At 32.4% G+C, this 21,556-nt stretch overlaps 3 protein-coding genes across 3 annotated transcripts in view; 2 read left to right on the top strand and 1 right to left on the bottom strand.

Annotated features, from left to right (window-relative positions):
• Positions 1–6,832, top strand: part of LOC113521709 (ras-related protein Rab-23) — a 38,695-nt gene extending 31,863 nt beyond the window's left edge. The window contains exons 4-6 of the mRNA XM_026907339.3: positions 2,106–2,185; positions 3,180–3,352; positions 5,288–6,832. Coding sequence (XP_026763140.1) covers positions 2,106–2,185; positions 3,180–3,352; positions 5,288–5,397 — 363 coding nt within the window. The 3' untranslated portion in view covers positions 5,398–6,832. The remainder of the gene's footprint in view (positions 1–2,105; positions 2,186–3,179; positions 3,353–5,287) is intronic.
• On the top strand, positions 1,126–1,958 carry LOC116413071 (uncharacterized). Its single transcript, XM_031909958.2, has one exon. It carries the CDS (start codon positions 1,336–1,338, stop codon positions 1,906–1,908), a length of 573 nt encoding a protein of 190 aa, XP_031765818.1. The 5' UTR covers positions 1,126–1,335; the 3' UTR covers positions 1,909–1,958.
• Positions 6,833–6,986: 154 nt separating the features above from the next.
• LOC113521931 (BAG family molecular chaperone regulator 2) lies at positions 6,987–21,523 on the bottom strand. The gene is made up of 4 exons (XM_026907608.3): positions 21,275–21,523; positions 16,673–16,815; positions 15,336–15,448; positions 6,987–11,224 (listed from the first exon to the last, which is right to left on the bottom strand). Exons 1-4 carry the CDS (start codon positions 21,379–21,381, stop codon positions 10,985–10,987), a joined length of 603 nt encoding a protein of 200 aa, XP_026763409.1. The 5' UTR covers positions 21,382–21,523; the 3' UTR covers positions 6,987–10,984.
• Positions 21,524–21,556: the final 33 nt, after the last annotated feature.

The raw sequence follows: 21,556 nt of genomic DNA, 5'->3' as shown, positions 1-21,556 counted from the left end.
CTGACGGCCCACCTGATGGAAAGTGGTAACCGTCGCCTACAGACATAACAGAGTATACTGTTTCGCCCATGATACCCTTCATACGTTGCCATTCCTGAAGACTCGGGTGTTATTCCTCTGTACCCTGTAAATTCATGCCATATCCAACTCTTCAAACCAAAGTTGCAGGTAAAATAACACATTCAGACATTTATTTTGTGCAGTTTAAAAATAAGAATTGGTAATACTATTGTAAATAATAGCCGCGACTTCTCCCGTATAAATCAGTATATATAAAGTTTCGTATGTTCTAATTTAGAATATAACCGCACCTTGTAGAAAATTTAATCCAAATTTGTTCAGTAGGTCATGCATCAAAAAGTAACAGAGTCCATCCATCCCAACATCCTCATAAACTTTCTCAAGAGTAGTAGGATTTTTAGAAAACTAGAGCTATTAAGACCAATTTAATTTAAATGAGTTAATAGCCATTTACAGAGTGGCATAATATCGAATATCTACGTAGGTAAATCCGCTAACCTATTGAATCTTCTACAGTGAATGACCGAAAAATGTCTAAATAATAATACCAATTCTAGAATTTTATGTCTCACGATGTGGCACTTAGCTTAAGTTTATTAGATAAATATTTCCTTTTCTTAAGTAGAATGCTTAGAGTTTCTGTTAAGATCTTACTAATATAATAAAATTTTAACTACCAGACAATGTCTGTACATATATATATCAAATTATCAAATGATATCATAGATGATCAATAGAAAACAAATGATGTATTTCATTAGTTTTCCTACTTTTGAAATTCATGAGTACGAAGTAGCTGGCAAAAAGCTAATCTATACTAATTTTATAAAGAGAAAAGATATGATTGTTAATTTTTTTGTTTGTAATGTATAAACTCAAAAACTACACAACTGATTTTAAAAATTATTTCATCCACAGAAAGCTAATCTATCAACAAGTAATATAGACTACATATTAGTTTCTTAAATTTTATCTACCCGTGCGAAACTGGGTTGCTATATGTTGTATAAAATATAATCATAAATTCTAAATGGCGTATAAAAACGTATGCACAGTGCATTTTATGCTAACTTAGCTTAATGCGCTCAAACGATTATGTTTCCGTGAACAGATACCTAACAAAACAATAATTATGATACAGATATGTGAGGTCGTGACTCCTGTTACGATCTCGTATGTACACAAAGTAGGAACACACATATCTAAAACACACTAACATATCTTGTATCAGTTATACTGTTTATATTATTTTGTGAGCACACATTTGGACTCATTCACGAATTCATGTCATAAATACATAATAATTTCGCAAAAATGCAAGAGAAAAGGAATATAATTTTGTTACTATATATCGTCACAATAAGTGGACCGAGTAGTGCCCGAAATTTAGGAAGTATCGAACATTGTATAGACTACTACAAGACCGGGATGAACTTCGATTTAGCCACTTTGCAAGGTGAACATTACGCAGTCTACTTTTGGCCTCCGAATCAAAGGGATAGAGACACTTGTGCAGTGATTAATTACAAGAAACTTCCTCAGCACGAATTTGAAAATACATTAAACGGATGTAACTATACATTGCCATCAAACAGTACAGTGATACAAGCGACATACGTGAATAATGTTGGCAAAAACATAACTCTCCTTTACCATGGAGACGAGGAAGTGAAATATTTGTACCGCTCCTGTAATCGTATCTCGAGATATATTTATATAAGGTTGAATGATAATTACGTGCTAGGCATCAATTGTTCAGTTGGAGGACGAGGAGTGTTGCTGTCTAAGAATTTGCCTTCGGATATAGAAGTGCAGTCTATCGTAAAGAGTATAGATTTCATGGGTGGCCGTGAAGGGGCATCGGATTGCAAGTTGAGACCGTTTTGATTTTGTATTTAATTGATAATTAAAATAAAACAACTCTCGTTATACAGAAATGATGTTTGACTTTGTAATTCCTTTTTTAAATTAATTCTACTCGTAACAGCGACAATGGTAAAATTAAAATTATAAATTCTTTTATAGTAGCTAGTAAACTTGAGAAAAAATGCAGTAGATTCATAGTGGCACAATTTTTTTTTCAGGTGGAGAATGAATGTGGGGAGATCCCGACTATAATAGTTCAAAATAAAATAGATTTGATGGATCAATGCGTCGTCGGCCCGTAAGTATTTACAAATAATTTCAATTTAGTTGATAGATTATTAACTGCATTGTTTGTAAATTATCGTAATTAGAATGTTAAATAGTACCTAGCTGCAGCATGAACCTAGGTTACGAAAAAAAAACTATAATACTGTAAATTGCATTTAGTTTTTTTTACATCTAATAGGAAAGTTATAATCAGAAATTACGTACTGTTTTTAAAGATGATGCAGTATCGAAAAATTGTAAATATTGATTAAAAAAACTATAGATTACTGAAATCAGCTGTAACATATTCTATCATTAATCATAAGTCTATACACTATCTACGATAAAGAATTAATAATACTTAATTATAATTTAAGTACTTAATGTAGGTACTTATTTATTTTTTCCAACCCTACATTGAGAGTTTCCGCTTAGATTACGTTACATCCTCTTTTATAAGAGGATGTAATGTAATCGATTGTATTTTTTGTAGCTAGGTAAACACCGGTAACAATCGCTGGCTACGAATACTTGACATTTGGCATATAATCATCATAACTAATAATAAGAACCCTATTGACAGTCAGTCAAGTTTTTGGTATTTACATTCTCATATGATTATAGGCTTTGGAAATTTGAAAATAAACCGTTACGTTTCCGGACAATTTTAAAATTATACGAAGGTAGCGTGGCTACATGAGCATCACAGTGTATTCACCTTGCTACACCCGTGTTACATTTTATCTCTAGAATCGCTATAAATAAGCTCCAAATTGTAAGATTATAATTTATATCTGGTAGGGGTCAAAATAACATTTGTTATGTCAGGTATATTAATGAGTAAATTCATATATTATATATAAATTATGTGAACATTTAATTTCTATTTTGCACTACTACTGTCCACTACTTCCTACTGTGTTAGGTTGACTGGAAGAAATCTCTTTTAAAGATAAGTTCGCCTTTGCTAACATTATTACTGTATGTTTTAGTGTATATATATATTTATACTCATATTGATGCAGAGACGAAGCGGAGCTGGTAGCGCGCGCGCTCGGCTGCCGCCTGATGCGAGCGTCGGTGAAGGAGGACGTAAATGTGAGCGCCGTGTTCCGCGCGCTCGCTGCCAGGTGCTTAGCGGACATGCGCCGCGAGGACTCCGACGACAGTGCACCGCCCTGTGTCTCGCCTGTCATTGGTAACTACTACAATGTTTATATATTTAGATATAAGTATACGATATAGGAGGGAAGGTATTGTTGGCAATACGGAATACCAGTTCCATTGCTAGCAATATACCCTGTCAGGTTGACTTCCACGTGGTCCCCCCTGGAAAACATTGAGCTGAATTCCAGGCATAATCATCACAATGGGCTAACTAACCTGAATTTTCATCCTCACCTATCATTCCTCACTGGTGCCTTGCTAGCGTATACCGTTAGCGCAAACGAGGTTATCATTACATTATCATCCATTAAAAAAAAACTGTACGAAATATACGAGGTCTGTCCGGAAAGTTCGTATAAAAGTGTTCTGGAATGCGAGAAAGAGGAGTGGGGAGGCCAGGTAAGCGCAGGACCCCTTCCTTATGTCCCTAACAATGCTTCAGTTCTGGTCTGACCGCCGTGCGGTGCGAACTGGCTTGTCACGCCATCTGTGAAGTTACCTCTTAACGAAACCCCGTCGGCATGGAGCCCGCTTCCGTTGAAGAGCAGCGCGTCGTAATCAAGTTTCTCTCGAAACTCGGCAAGAATGGCCGTGAAAGCAAAGAGTGGAAGACATCCGGGGAACCACGAACAAAAAAATCAAGAAAATCCCGCTCAAATGTCAAGACAATGTTGATTGTTTTTTTCGATGTTCGGGGGATTGTCCATCAAGAATTCGTCCCTCCAGGCCAGACAGTTGATGGAAAATTCTACGTCGATGTGCTCAGACGCCTCAAAGCTCGTGTGGCACGAGTTCGTCCAGAATTGGCGCGAGAGGGGCGTTGGATTCTTCACCACGACAATGCCCCTGCCCACACCTCTCTTGTTGTCCGTGAGTTTTTGAGTAAAAATTCCATTACGGTGACCGAACACCCCCCTATTTGCCGGATTTGGCCCCGTGTGACTTCTTCTTGTTCCCAAAAACCAAATTGGTACTTCGGGGGCGGCATTTGGGGGACATAAATGAGATAAAAAAAGCTACGACGGGGCAGCTGAGAAACCTACAACCAGAGGACTTTCAAGGAGCCTTCTCACAGTGGAAACGGCGTTGGCACAAGTGCATTATGTCACAGGGGGAGTACTTTGAAGGGGATAAAATTGATTTACCTGAATAATTGTAAAATAAAATTTTTAAAAAACTTTTATACGTACTTTCCGGACAAACCTCGTATGTATATACATATATAATCTTGTAACTGTAATCCTTTCTGAGGTGGTCATTGGAGAATCTGTCAACAACGATAATACAGTTGTAGCTAAGGTAACATTATAAATGTCCACACCTCTACGACTATATATCAAGCCTGTCTCAACCCGAGAGTGCAAGGGGAGATTGTTAGTAATATGATCTAGTGACAATGTACCCATCAAGTCGACCTCCACGTGGAAACCATCGTGATTATTTCTCGATGAATTCATCACGGTAGGCCAACTGGCCGGCTCTCATCCTCACCTATCATTCCTCACTGATGCCCTGCCAGCATACAACGATAGCGTAGATAGTGTTACCGCTCCATTATCATCCATTAAAAAAATCAAGAGTGCAAGGAAGGCAACCTATTTAATTTCACGATAACGGATATATTAACATAACCCGCTTCTCTCCTCTCTTCATTGTCAAAGATTTTAGAAGTTTTAAAAGGCAGAAGTAAAGTGCAGAGCTGGTTTCTGCTTCCTGACACAAAATATACTTAAAATGGCCCAGAGCCAAAAGTACCGTCAACGACACAACCTAAAATGTATTCATGCCTTTAATTGATGCTAATCTAGCCTACTTTCCTAATAGATATGCAACTCTGAACCAATTACGTACGTCATTTTACTATAATTAACTATAATAATTACAGTGCTAAACCCTTTTTCAGTTTTTGACCATTTTTGTTATTGAGATACACCTTGATTATAATAATATCTATTCATATTTTTAGGCACATTCACAAACCAAAATAGCAACGGCACAATACTCCTGCGGCCAGCGAAGCACAGGCCGGGCGGCAAGAAGAAAAACGTGCTGAAAAATGCTTGCAGAATACTATGATTGTTCGCCACCAATATTCATTAAATTTTAAGCCATGTAGACAAAAAGTTGGCTTTAATAACAAATCAAACAAAATTGCATTTAAATTGGTAAATGTGAACGTAAAAGTGAACTTTAGTGCTAAACTTTTACGGAGTGTCGTAGGACATTTATAACTGGACATACTGTGACGCTGTATTCCAAAGTGGAATTTTTTTTTTTATTTATATAAAGCAGATTCTTGCTGGTGTACACTTATTATGTTCATAGATAGAAGAGCAAATTAGCTGAACTCGGTAGCATGTTAGGATGCCCAATGTAACATGTAGATAACATAATCGGTCGAGTGCCATGTGTGAGCTGTTAACAGTATCTGAAAAACACTACGTATTCCTAAAATTTTGATATATAATTTCTCTAGTTTAATTTTTCTAGTGTCCAAACATCATTTTGAAACGTGTACGTATCATGACAATATCCGCATGACATGAATTTATTCGCACTATAAAAAAAAACATTTTCATTAAGAGCTTTTATGCAGACAAAAAACATAGAATTGTACATAAATCTGGTATGTAAAAAGAGAACACGTTATGACAAAACCAAGTTCAATCCATTTATTCTAGTTCAATCCAATATAGAGTAGATTGCATATGACTCAGATACATTACATAAGGTGAGTAATAGTTATGAACACCATTCTGAAGTAAAGAATAGACTGTATTTCTCTTATTCTATGGTGTATATACCACATGCAGCTACATGTTTACTACCGAATTACACATTTTGAAATGCCCTTCTCGTATGAAATTAAAATATAAGGACTATTTACCGAATGCGAATACGTAGTTTTTGCAATGGAAAAAGCATTGATACGTTGTACATATTTGTCTAGTTTTATACAAATACTTGAAAATAATTTGCAAAGTGCAATCAGTTTAGAATCTAATATGTATTCCGTATAAGTATTGTGTATAGAGTACGGAAAATGTTCAAGTATTTCATTCGATGCAGTCATAAAATGGCGGTAAATAAATATGCACCCCTAGACAAAGTAACATTTTTTCAAAGTAACATTTAACTGAATTAAACGTTGCATAATTCTCGTTTTGCTTTTTCTGTCAATGTTTCTTTAATGACAAACATCAGCAATATCGTTTACAGAATAGTACTTTGTATAGGGGGCTGATTTGATAGAAATGCAAGCAGATTTTTTACCATATAGTAGTTGAACTCGGTACTTTTCCATAGTGCAATTATTACACGTGCATATTTGAGGTTATTTTTGTGTTCATTCAAGTCACTGATGATAGTGATAAAACTACCAACCGATAATAAATTGCAATTAATATTTTAGTCATTATTATGTAACATGAGAAACGATCATAACAACGAAGTTATGTAAATATTCTGTAGTTTAATCCATTATATATAAATAAATAAATTATTTTTGTCATTGTTTTTTCACTTATTGTTACCCTTTCTTTACTTGGATGAATGAGATTTTTAATTTATACCATAACTTAAGGTTCCAATCCCTACTAAATATAGGATAAACAGCATTATCGGACCGTAATATATTACTAAAAAGGAACAATGAAAACACATCATAGATTAGCAATTATTATATTAAAAAACGTCACTGCAACAAATTTCAATAAATTACAACTGAAATTGTCGTGAAAGATCTTTCAGAAAAATTACAAACTAAACGAACGAAACGGAATACTTTAGTTCTAAACAATAGTTACCTATGACTCGCCAACAACACACTTCGTAGTTTAAAACGTGCCCGTTAGTGAGTATATGACGACAAATACATTATAATCGAGAATATTTAATTTTTCTGATTATGGAGCATCTATATATATGTATGTACATATATAATATTATAGACAAAGTGATTAATTAAATTAATTTTTATTCCTAGTCCTCAATATTCATACTATTATTACTACTAAGTACCCAATACTAGGTGCCTAATGTCCAATCGTTATTTTGTAATGTATGCGCATCATAACAATGTTTATCCGCACTATAAAAAACAATTTATTCAAAATTTTTTATGCAGACAAAAAACAGAATTGTACATAAATTTGGTATGTGAAAAGAGAACACGTTACGACAAAACATAGTCCAATCCATTTACTGAAGTTTAATCCAATGTAGAGTCGATTGAATATGACTCAGGTACATTACAGAAGGTGAGTAATGAAATATAGAACAGACTGTATTTCTCTTGTTCCATGGTGTATATACCACATGTAGCTACATGTCTACTACCGAATGACACATTTTGAAATGTACCATATTGCCTTTTTTGTATGAAATAAAAATAAATACATATGCATATGACTTATTTCGCAATACAGCAATAAAATTGGTGGCACCCAGTTATAGAACCTAAGAACATTTACATTAATTTGCTTATATAAATACAAACCAATTCCCAATATACTGAACTACATTTAAACAGATCTATTGACTTTAAAAAGCTTTTCCAAATTTATTGTCTTATTGATATGATCACTACACAATTTTCTTTTATGTTCAAAGCGATATAAGTACAAACAAGCGGACATTTTCATTTAAAACCAATGATAATTTGTTATAATTATTTTCATTAATTTTATCAACTTTAAAGAAAATAAAAATATTATATTTATGCAAAGCTTGTTGCATATTTTTCCGAACCAGCAGTATTCAGTACATAGTAGAATAATGGGTAAACAAACAATACACTTAACTAGCATTACCATAAGGTAATTTATTAATTAATTATAGGCCAGTATTAACGAGCAATTGCTTAAAATGGTAATTAATCACTTGGTCCATAACATTCTATGTATATTTTTAACAATTTTCGAACTTTTTCCATACTTATTCTACTTACATAAATACTTGAAATGTAAGCAACCATATCTAGTGGTTTTTTTTTTTCTTATACAATTCGAGGTTCAGAACACCTATCATTTAGAGTATTTAATGGATATTTTCAAAAATCTAAATTAGTATAGGTATTTAATAATTGAGAGTGAATGTAATGAGTTTATAATGCCAATCATGTCGCAAATCTCAAACGAGAATAGATTTTACATACTTAGGCACTTTGTTAGCAAAAATTATTACCCGTACGTTTTATATTTTATAAAGAAAACCGTTTAAAATAAAGATCAAATGTAAATTTATTATTATGTCATAAGGCTACAACTTCAATAAAAATCTATGACCAGATTCAATTGTATAGGCAAAGGAAATAAACTTAATCCCGTTAAAGGGTGGTAACGTTGATTAAATTGATAAATTTTCTTCAAAAATTTATTATATCTACCTAAATATTCATTCAAGCACAAGTTGCCAAGGGCACGTAATATAATGAGATGAGTAAGTACATCATTTCTCAACAACTTGTGCATTTTATATAGAAATACGCCCTACACGATATTCATGCGGCTAATTAAACTTTATAATTAAAAAGGCTTTTAAGACAAATTACTGCAATCCTCAAAAAAGGTAGCTCAGTTCGCGACACAGAATCATATCAATATTATGCTTATAACTAATAATTTTACATAAGAAAAATTACATCAATTTTACCAAAATTAGTATGGAATCCCACCTTGAATTAAACTTTTCCGACATATAAATATACAAAACAGTCCCGATCTCGAAGAAATGTGTATGTATACATAAATAAAAAGATACGCGCCGCGAGCATAGCATCCTACTGCTTTCAAAATCAGTTAAAATAACAGACTTTTATAATAGTTGTTAATTTAATTAATATTTATTAACACTACAAAATCGGCCTGGGAACTCTGGATAAGAAGCTCGCTTCTAAAATCAAATGACCACACAGTGTACAAAAATATAGCAATTCAGATTTTTTTGTTATAATACTAGAAATAAATTATACATTTTTTAAACACAGACGAATATACATTTGTGGTTTATAAAAAACAGATACTAACACGATTATTTATGATCATAAATTATTATAATTTACCTAAATTATCTCGGCGTTTCGACCAGGTTACACCGGCCGTGATAACGAGTAGACTGATTTAGCGCTATCATGTCACCTCTTCTCTTTAAGGCAAGAGTTGTTTTGTCACCCATTCATTTATTCCCGTTTCTTATAAACCATAATACATGTAGCGCGAAAGTCTACAAATGAATGAATACACACTTTTAATTTTTATACTTATATTCTGCGTCCTTTCCACCAATTCAGAGGATTACAGTATTATCCCTTTGTCCCATATAAGTAACGTTTTTTTCTTTAACTGGGTAGGTAACAAACAGTCTTCTCAAGTTTCTTTTCTTCATCATACCGACAACAATCATGAAATCTCACTGAGATGTCTCCTAGCAATATATTTATTTATACAACAATATTGACGAATAAACAAGTAATTAAAAACTTTGACAAATATAAAAGCAATAATTAAGAGCTAGGTCGACCACTATCAATGGTACAATTACATGCTAATTAAAATTAACATTTAAAGAAAAAATTACGCTATCAACTGAATTTACGGAATTACTATAAAATTTAACTATAAAGTATACAGATATCACATTTGCCAAAGCTTATAACCACTGCCGTGGAACCGAGAGAGAAGCAAACATAGACACAAAACTACAATGTATTTTTTTGGAGAAAACAATAAAGATTCTATCTATCTATCGACAATGATAAATTAGTATCATCTACGCATTATAGCGTCGTGTGGGTGACAGCTGGCATTATTTTTTTTTTTATAAAAAATTGCATTGAGTGAGATTTTTAAGTTAAAATAAATCACGGCTGACATTTCCTCGGAATCAATTGTTTTGTCGAATACAAAATTCATTAGCAACATTGTTGAGACTCTGTCACTCACACTGTGCTATTTATTAACGTAATTTAAATTTATAATGTAAGGTATTTATGTTCATGTATAAAACATTATCATCTTATTTCAGAACAAATAATGTGGAAATTATATTTTTTTTATAAAAGCGGAGTTGGAGTGTGATATTACATATTTTATTATTATTATACATGTATTATTAAGATAGGATTTTATTTTTGTAAAGTGAAGCAAATGGGCTAGATATAATCAGATATGTTCATCTAGTTTTAATATTAATCATATGTATTTATTATTATTTTTCTATTAACTGTTGTTAATAGTAAAACAAATGATTTCTTCGAAATAGATCTATATCAAGAGATTGCAACGTTAACACATCACATTTCTCTAACTCTGTATCATCATTAATAATTATTCCCGCTATTCCAATTGGTGAGTGAACGAGACGGAAGACACGTGAAGGAATTTTGTATTCACGGCACAATCTCCTCTTGGTTATCTCCATAAATTCTTGATCTAAACCAACTGAATTAATTTTATTTATGTACACAGTCTAAGAGTAGACTGTATCAAAGACAAAAAGCTAAAGTGTACAATTAATAATACAAGTTACTCGAATAGGTACAATAACTCTCGGCAAACAAAACCAAAACGTACTCTCGGTGGTCCAGCGCTGCGCAAATAAGAAAGCTGGCAGTAAAAAGGAACGCTCAGCGTATGACAAGCTTGTTACACATCAAGTCCTCGACTCACGAGCAGGTGGTGACGTTGAGCTTCGCGAAGTAGTCCAGGAGGCCCTGGAGGCGCTTCTTGACCCGTTTCTGGTCGTCGAGCGTGCAGCCCAGGATGGCGGTCTCGAAGTTCTTGTCGGTGCCGGTGGTGGGGTCCGGTTGGGAGGTGCACGCGTTCATGTACATCTGACACCGCGTGTGTGCTTGTACCGCGTCGTCGTGCACTGACACCACCAGTTGGTCTATGTACATGTTCACCTAGAACAATGAATTTTCCTTCAAATGTTACTTCAAAGGACAGTTATGTATATTTGTAACCAACATGTATATTTTAGATGTCACTTCATTCGTGTTTGCTACCTCTTGTTACCTTAACGGGTCAACCAATTGTCATGAGAATAAGTATTCACAAGGGGCGGAAGGGAGTGTTAGTAATGCGGATTACCAATCCCATTGCTAGCAATATTCCCTATCAGGTCGACCCTGATCCTCCCTGGAAACCATTCTTTATTCTTTATTGTACACAAAAGTTTATTGAAATAGAAAAAAAACAAACAAAAGCGAGCTTATCTCCAAAAGAGATTTCTTCCTGCAAACCATCGTGCTGAATTCCAGGTGTATTCATCACGATGGGCTAACTGGCCTGCCTTTTCATCCTCACCTATCACCCCGCACTGATGCCCCCGTCAGCGTATACTGTTAGCGCAGGCGGGGTTACCATTCAATTACCATACATTAAAAAAGAAATAGGTATTCACATAGTATTTAGGATGGAGAAAGATATTATTAGAGGAAACAAAATGTTATTACCAACTTTAACAGCGCCCATACAAATCGGCTATCCATATTCATTACGATCGGATTCTTCATTTCATTTAATATTTAATATCATACACATTATTTATTATTGGAAAAATATACATATTGTAAATATCTATCAATATTTTTGTATTATATATAATAATTGCTTAATTTCATACGGTAATTAAGTGGTTATTTTTTATTATTCTTTAGTTCTATATACTAGAACTTGAATACAATTTTTAACAACAACTCATTTTCAAGCAAAAGGCGAAACATAAATGAAATTCTTATAATTTTTTTTTTTTTATACAACTTAAAATTGCAAACAAACTGACGGTGCACCTGATGGAAAGTGGTAACCGTCGCCTATAGACATGAGCAGTACCATTGACATATTCGAGTATACTGTTTCGCCCATGATACCCCCCATGCATTGCCATTCCTGAGGACTCAGGTGTATTTTTTTTTAATGGGTGATAAGGGAATGGTAACCCCACCCGCGCTATCGGTATACACCGGCAGGGCACCAGTGAATATCACCAGTGATGATAGGTGAAAATGAAGTAGGTCAGTTAGCCCATCGTAATGATATCAACAAGAATTGTTCACGATGGTTTCCAGGGGGAACCACGTGGAGGTGGACCTAATAGGGCATTGCTAACAATCCCTTTCCTCCCGGACTCAGGTGTTATTCCTCTGTACCCAGTAAATTCACGCCATATCCCACCCTTCAAACCGAAACACAGCCGTGCAAACACAGTTGAAACTTCAGCTTCACGGTTGAAACACGAATGAGAATTTATTTTCGTAGTATTTCTAATTATTGATACACTACTATTAATAATTAGGATGCTTGGTTATTTCGTTAATTTATATTTAAATATAAAAAAAAATTTTTCATTCACGAGAGTCGAACCTGGAATGCTATTTATACATAAAAAAACGTTCGTTTTACATACCAATACTAAACTAAATAATGTTGTTTTTTCCTTATGCATTTATGTTTATATCGAATGATTAAATCACTGTTTAGTACGTATACATATCAATGACGCCTAATTGGAGTGAATGGTAAAATCATCTGAATACGATTTGGAATACAAACAAGAAGTTAATGGGGTCGAACGTCCAATATTTTATTTAGGACGAATCCAAAAAGTTTGGGTACACTTTCTTTTAGAATTACCACTTTCATTGCATCACGTATATGAACTTTATGGAAATACCAATGGAAATTTTCATTGTGTCATCTATTTAGTCGTAAGATGAGTGGTTAGTAATGATACCTATTATGAATTATATACAAAGAAATACAAAATATATAATCAGATACTAAAATACAGCACTGAGAATAGAGCTCACTCATACCTAATAACACCTAAGTGCTTAGGAATAGGTACGCGTGAGGGGTAATGGGAGCCTATTTATTATATTGTATATTTTCTAGAATTAATATTTTTGTTATACAACTTAGAATGGCAAACAAGTTGACGGCCCACCTGATGGAAAGTGGTAACCGTCGCCTATAGACATGAGCAGTACCATGGACATAACAGAGTATACTGTTTCGACCATGATACCTCCCATGCGTTGCCATTCTTGAGGACTCAGGTGTTATTCCTCTGTACCCTATAAATTCACGCCATACATATCTCACCCTTCAAATCTAAACGCAGCCATGGAAACACAACTGCTTTACGGTTGAAACACACACGGTTTTCTAACGTCTATGGCACTGTTCATGGCTATATATATACATACATGGCAATTATCAGGAGGGCCATAAATTGTTAGCCATTCTAAGTTACATAAAACAAAATCTTAAATAAATTTTGGTAATGTGATTGTATGGTATTTATTTCTATTTCATCTGAAGTTTATGAACAAGTTCATCTGCGACACAAAAGGAATGATAACTTTCCAATCTACAGGAACGACATTAAGACAAGTGGCACTAAGTAAATTCTGTGCTAAACGTATAGTGCATGTATATACACTCTATATCGTATGCTCCCGACGCAGAATGGGCCAACCCTTCCTTTCCTGTAAGTGTCGTAAGAAACGACTAAAAGAACTTAATGATCGAGGGATGGGCAGCAGCGTCCCTTTTAAAACACCACTAAAGCCTAACTGCAGTTGCCAATCAGCCTGTCAAGTATGGCAACTACTGGCAAAGCCTTCCTGTTCAGAAATGTATAATAAATGGCTGATATGATAATATTTACAGAATTTACGCACAAGCTGTATAGACACAGTTTATGTAAATTTATTTACTTAAACTTTTGCATACATTACTTAATGTCTTATAAGTATTCTCTACCAGTCAACCAAATTTACACAAAAATATGTTAAGAGCCCTAATTACATTACTACTCGTAGCATGACTGAGAGATATGGGTACAAATTCTGTTAAATCGCTAAACCCAGAACTTAAACCGACTTTAAAAAAGGAGAAAGTTCTCAATTCGGTCGTATTTTTTTTTATGTTTGTTACCTTAGACATTACAATCTGTCGTTTATAAACCCATTTAGAAAATTATTTCTTTTTTTTTTAAAGAATATACTTTCAGATTAATTCCATAGAAATTTTATCAAAATCGAATTATTAGTTTTGTTTTTAAATCAAAATAGTTTTACCACGAAGTCGGTATTCTTTTTGTGGAACAAAAAAATATTTAATCAATGGTCCAATACTTTATTTGTATTCACATATTAATAACTAAGTATTTAAATATTTTCAAATACTAATTTAAATTGGTCTATGTGAAATGTGTATGAAACTGAATATCTCTAATTAAAATATAATGAGAAAACAATATCACGACACGGATTTCCTTGTAAAGGGAATTACCATAGGTTTTCGGCAGGGGGGAAACATTACAAGGAAATCCTGAAGCCCCGCGACCCGCGGCCTGTTAGATGATTCAGTTATAAATTCCGCATAAAATTTCACACTATCCTAATTACTAAATGAAGTCACGCGTGGTTTTTTTCTGACTTCTAAGCAGAGATTCTTGATTGGACTATATGTACACATATGTGACGCGATATCATCGCAGATCGTGATATATTTTTTTAATCGAAATTTACTGCCGTAATAGTTCGATCTTATTTTATAAAATTATTAAATATTTTAAATAATCTCTTAAATATAATTATTAGTTACTATTTTATTTAATTTCATTTTAGTTACTTCAATATAACAATTCTTGCAAACTTTATTTTGAATTCATTTTTACGTTAACAGTGACCACATAACGTATTTCTAATCCGACAAGGAGAATTTTCCACGCAACCTTTTCATATTCAAATATATTAAAAGTAAATTATTTACCCATATCTATCCATTTTTAAGCTAAAATCCTTAAAAAGAAGATAGAGATAATAGCGTTAAAACCTCTATCCTCAGACAACCGTTATATTTCAGCCATTTGAATCATCTTGACATCCACTAAGGATACCAAGATGATAATAAGGATTTTAAGATTTCCAACAGGACCGGAAGAAACTCGGGTCCTCGAGGGATAAATCCTACAGCTTTTTAGTAATCTATCAAAGGTATTACCTGATGTAGTGCTTCTTCTTGCTGCGAGTCGCGGTCGGTCCGCACTGCCACCTCCACGGTCATAGCCCGGGCCAGAATCCGTTCGGCATATCGCATGATATCGTCCTTATCGCCTATAAATCAATATGTTTAATTATCTTAATTTTTTATCTATAAAAAAAATAACGTATGCAATCAAAGACAAAAAGAGAATGTATTCAAATAACGCGCCCATTTACTAGTATTTTCAGCCAGTGACGTTTTATTTATTATAAAATACAAAATCTCGTTTTCTTATTCATTCCACTTTTACTTTTTTTTTTATTATCAATTAAAACACGTAGTATACATATGTTTTAACCTCAATAAATAAATAGATTTACTTGACTACGAATTTTTATCTTCTGGACCGATTTTGATAATTCTTTCTTTCAATCAATAGGTTTATGCTAGTCCTATTATAATTTTAGCACGAACTAACTTTTTCACTACACTGATATTGTGACTGAAAATAAAATATTAGCTAAATAAAAAGAATATACCTATATTAAACGAGTACACTGCCAGTCACAAATAGGTAGGTACCACACCTATTTACATTTACTCGTATATAAATGATCTATAGATGATACGTATACCTATGAACTTAATAGGTACATAGAGCAGGCACGTGTAGAATATACCTAATTTCTTAGTCACTTAGTCCCAGTATACAAATAAGATTTGTATTTATATTTTTACAATTAAGTAAATACACGTATATGTAATTAGCACTTCCCTTTGTCGTCCTATTATAATCTGACCAATAATTAACACAAAATCTAAGAAGGTACTTAAACAATAAATTATATTTAATCCGCAAGAATTTCCAGCAACATTTACATAACTTCAAGTATACAAATACACAATTACAATACACAATGTTATATACGTTCATGCATGTGCAAAAATTCTGGACAACTGAATTATCAATCAAATATAAGCATAAAACTACAACCATCCCAATACTATACTGGTGTCGCTTCTGTTTAGCTACCACATCGGTCTAAAATATACAGATATCACTATCCTTTTGAATTTCTATTAACAGAATATTCTCCAATTCTGCTAATAAAAATTAAACATTTTTCAATGATATGTGTTGAAAAACGACAAAAAAATCTAATTGTGAACAATTTTTAGCGTAATCTACGAAGCCAATCTCAATATTAAACCACAACAATACTATTTGTAACACCGTTAGTTGTTAGTCTGCTTGTTTGCCATTATCTAAATGGCATAATTGTATAACAAAACCGTTAACATTATTGCGAAAACAGCATAGATTATTAGAGAAAAAATATTAAATGAAAACTTACATTCGGTGACGTCGTTTAACAATTCCGAGTGCTTGACACTGTCCAGCGTAGAAAGTAAAGAGTCCCGCTCCTCCTCAATGCGGACCGTGTCACGTCGGAGCCGCTCCACCCTCATCTCCACTTGATCAAGAACAGCAATCAATCTGCGCACAACATGTTCGCAATTAGCTTCCTTTTTACTTTTCTTTTTGGACGCTTTCATTCGACACCAGCCGTTCAAGCGTAGAGCTCGCATTTTTTCATTAAACAAACACATTTACTCCTATAACACGAATGCTTTTCGAGTTACCACGTCAGTGCAATTAAATATGTATTCGTCCTAAGATCCTAAACATCAATGAACAAATCTCATTTCAACGCCCCTTTATATACGGAGTAGCGTTATGAAATGAAAATGTTAATAAATAATACACATTACCGATATATATTTATTTCGTTTTCACTCATGTGTATTTTCCATTTATTAGTTTTTTTTAATACCTTGTTTTTCCGCGTTAACTTTCACTCAGAACTGAGTAAATAATAACTTGTTAAATAGTTACTATTCTCATAGGAATCCGCTTAAATCCTAGCTGAATATGTTGTCATACATTTTTCCACCTCTGTCATCCATATTTTTTCTTGATACAATACAATTATAATACCGATGAGAAAAAGTATACCTATTAGAATAATTTTCATAGTTTAACAGTGTTGCAGTAATTTACTGAACACGTCATCCTAAGGTAAAACACATAGATTAAAAATAAAAATAACAGTTGAAAGATGAACTAACATGCGTAGTTACATTACATTCTTATAAAGACATATTTGAATCTGAAAGAAGTTGAATTTATATAAATATTAAAAAAAAACGTAACTCTTAATGATCCCTTACCATTTTTCTAAACTTATCGCTAAAACTAAAATTTCAATTAGATATCACGACGAAATTTTTAATGTAGGAAGCAGTATGAACTAATTTTCTTATGTATTTAAATTTAAATTATTATAATTTTAGTTTATTTTATGAGTTGGCAAAAATATATAAATAATTGGGTGAAATATGATAGATGAACACTGAAGGCTGAATTATAGAACCCGAAATTAAGATATCCGCAGAAAAACTAAAGTTATCGATATGTTGCGAAGGATAAGGAAGCTGAAATGCCAATAATGCTCGCAGAATAAACAACGTATGGGAAAGAAATGTTCTTAAATTGCAACACCAATCCATTCAATTTATTTTTCATAGTACTCCTTATTTTAAAATAACTTTACAAATCATATAAGGCGTAGTCTCAGTAGTAGTCTCTTCTTTCCAATCATTAGACAGACATATATTTGGACCAGAACTTAGCGACTTCCACAGCACAGTCGTTTACCTCAATCAGGTTCGTTCAGAATACGTGTAATGATGCGCCGAATATTCGTATCCTAATCCGTAATTGCGGATATTAGATAGAAAAAAAAAAAAGATCTGTATCTATCCATTATTTTCTTGGCGGATCTAGAACGAATCTTTTATGTCATTAAATGTCATTACGTATATGCAATTCTAATTATATGTAGTCATTAACTATCTTAAATTATCCGTACCCCTATCCATATTCGCGGATTTACATACCAATTATCCGTATTCGTATCCATATCCGCAGATATTCATCTGACTATATATCCAGCTCATTACTAATTACGTGATATTACTGAACTAATTTTGTTGTACTTTCTACCATCGATAGAGTTTAGTCTTATGTTGATTCTCAATACAAGTCACGATATTTTTTTTTTTTTACAAAAACAATAAAAGAAAAAACTTATTTTATAATATTTTACAGCTAATATATTTGTTGTAGTACAAACATAAAAACAAATAGTGTATCTATTCTTTATCTACGGCAAGTAATAAATATTCTTGTGGGAAATAAAGACAATTATTTACGAACTTTATCACTAAAATAGTAACGGGAAAACCGGGTGTTTATTATTGAAATGGTACTACAAAAGCGGCGGTATTGACCCTCGTGGCCATATACGTACTTACTGATAGGTCACACACACCACAATAATTTTTATCATTTTAAAAAACTAGCTGTATCTCACGGCTTTGGTTGCGTAAATTCGTATATAAAGTACCCTATGTATTTATTAATCTGGAATACAGTCTATTACATACAAAGAAAGTACATTATATCCTCACGACAATGAAGGTAGTCACTAGCATTTGACGACAGTTGCTGTTGTAATGGACGTAACACTCGACATGTCTATATTTCGCCGATGGTATTAGAATTAAATGTGGAAGGAGGAGAGCCTACTGCCTATATTAAATTTTATTGAAATAAATTCAAGCGTTTAAGAATTGTTAGATAACACCAAAACATCTTTACATACTTGTATATTTATATTTATAATATTAATAAGATTATTGCAAAATTATTTTTCTCGGGATTTTGTCAACGACAAACATTTCATGGCAAAAATTATATAAAGTGACTAATGTATATTATACTGAAATAAGAATAATTTTCAAGGTCATCATGATAATAAAATATTAATAAAGGTGTCGACCTCTTAGCTTTAGACGCCTATATTATTGGTAAGCACTAATAAAGAAAAACAATATTTCTAAAAATAATTTTTAACTAATAAGAGAATGTATTAATAACAAAAATAAAAATCTGATTGAGTAAAACCCCAAAAACATTCATAAAACATAAATGTAAGTACATTTGTTCCAGGAAAAAAAGATTTACTTCCTGTAATTTTATTGTAAATATTGACAATGGGTATTTTTATACACATATAAAAAACTATTCAAGTTCTACAAAATGATTTGAAAGTTCTTCTTTTTCTGCAAAGAGCTTCAATGGATGATTTATTCACTGTACATAGAACTAGATATTATAAAAAATACTTACAAAATTATATAGAATATTTAACAATATTAAGGTAGAGGATAAAATTTTTTATTATAATTTAAGTGCACAATGTGCAGTAAATAAATAACTAATAATAATAATTTTATTTAGAATTTCATTATATTGATAACATTGAAATTGAATTATTTAATTATTAAAATCTTTATGAAAATTTAAGGATCAACGCCCTCCTCGTTTCTAATTGCTGTGCCCTACAGGGTCTCCAATGTACTATATCAATTACTAACATCTTTTATAATAATATTGTAGAATGCAATAAATAAATTGAATTGAAAAAGTGTATTATTCATCATCATCATAACAGCATTTAACTATCCACTGCTGAACATAAGCTTCACAAGCAGATTGGTAACTGCAGTTAATTTAGAGAGGCTTTAGAAATATTTTAAGATGTACACTGCTGCCCATTCCTCACCCTCCCTTAGTCTTCTCTTTACTGGGGTATGAGAAAAAAAATAGCCACAGAATATTTATTTCCTCTGGTCTAGTAAATTGTTATTAAAAATTTTCTTATTTATATTTATAAGATAAAGAATAAAGTTTAATGACAGAAAAAATTGTAATACAGTACAATAAATATTAGGCATTCAGTGCGAGGAAGAAGTTAAAACTATGTAAACCTCAGAACAGAATTTATTTTTATTAATTAAATTTAATTGAATATTGAAGTTCACTATTTTAATATGAATAAAAATAAAAACAACAGACTTATATAATTGCTTTGTTACCTACAGAAAAGTGAATGCATTTCAATGCAACCTTGATTGAAACAAAAAGACCTTGAGCACTAAGGCTTTGTGCCTTGAAACTATACTTATATATTACAATTTTATTATTTAGAATCCTATAAAAAGATCTAATTTTATAACTACACTGAAAAAAGATGAAGTTCTCAATTATGATATGTATATTTTTATACATTGTGTTCAATTCTAAACTGCATTATATGATTCTTTTTTTTTTTATTAAAACAGTTTTATATTTATTTTCTTTTACTATAATAGTCCACCACTATACTATAATAATAAACAACATAATGATAAATGTTAACAGAAATCTGATTGATTGATATTTTAAATTTGAATGTAATTTTATTTATAACTTCTTAGTTCCTTGACTGCTTTTCTGATACTCATAAAATTTGGTATACACACATTATTTGGAGTAAAGGTGGACATAGACTACTTTTTAATCCGATCAATTAACATGCCCCAATCACACAGATAAAGTTACTGGTAAAAACCAGGAACTACTTAAAAATTATCATGCAATAGCAATACTATTTTATTATGCTAACAGTAAAAATTAAACAGATATAATGATGATATATAATTATATCATCTTATTATTTAGTTATCTTATTTTGTATATTGAGGTATTAACAATATTTATTCTTTTATAACCAACAGGTAATAGTTTCAAAATCAGACTATTGAAATTACAATTTAACGTGTCCACGTTTTGGGAAATTAAAATATTAATTCTATCAAAGAAAGACGCTCGAAGTATATTAGATATATGTGGGCGGTTTGGTCATTAACTTTTTATAACCAGCACGATAGCGCGTTGACCATTTTAGGATGTTACCACGTGTAGTACGAATAACGCCGTATAGGTACCTGACTTAACTACGTAGAAAACCAAATTAGTTTTTAATAACAGCTGAAATTCTTTTCCATACCTGTCTTTCGGTGGTTGGGTTCCAAGAGTTGACGACTCGTCGATAAGAGGTAACCGAGATCCTTCGCCGGGATACGTCCAATCTGTTGAGAACTGATCAACCTCCATCGTGAGAAATTTATCTGAATTATTGGAGTCCAGATTTAATTATTGTTTTAAGTCCGTAATTTTGAGAAAAAAATATTTATTTACAAGTAATCAAACCTTTACTAAGTAGACTTTTCGTTTTCGTATCGCACGTAATGTCAATGTCATCTTAAGTCAACCATCAAATATCTGACAA

This window comes from Galleria mellonella, unplaced genomic scaffold, assembly GCF_026898425.1.
Source record: "Galleria mellonella isolate WM207_F2 unplaced genomic scaffold, CSIRO_AGI_GalMel_v1 utg63, whole genome shotgun sequence".
In the NCBI taxonomy this organism is placed as follows: domain Eukaryota; kingdom Metazoa; phylum Arthropoda; class Insecta; order Lepidoptera; family Pyralidae; genus Galleria; species Galleria mellonella.
This window is presented reverse-complemented; position numbering and strand designations above follow the sequence as displayed.

Coding starts and splice junctions, on each gene's coding strand:
- LOC116413071 (XM_031909958.2), top strand. CDS start 1,336: ATGCAAGAGAAAAGGAATATAATTTTGTTACTATATATCGTCACAATA.
- LOC113521931 (XM_026907608.3), bottom strand. CDS start 21,381: ATGGAGGTTGATCAGTTCTCAACAGATTGGACGTATCCCGGCGAAGGA. Junction 16,816..21,274: donor ACCCAACCACCGAAAGACAG/GTATGGAAAAGA, acceptor TGTTGTGCGCAG/ATTGATTGCTGTTCTTGATC. Junction 15,449..16,672: donor GTTAAACGACGTCACCGAAT/GTAAGTTTTCAT, acceptor ATTGATTTATAG/GCGATAAGGACGATATCATG.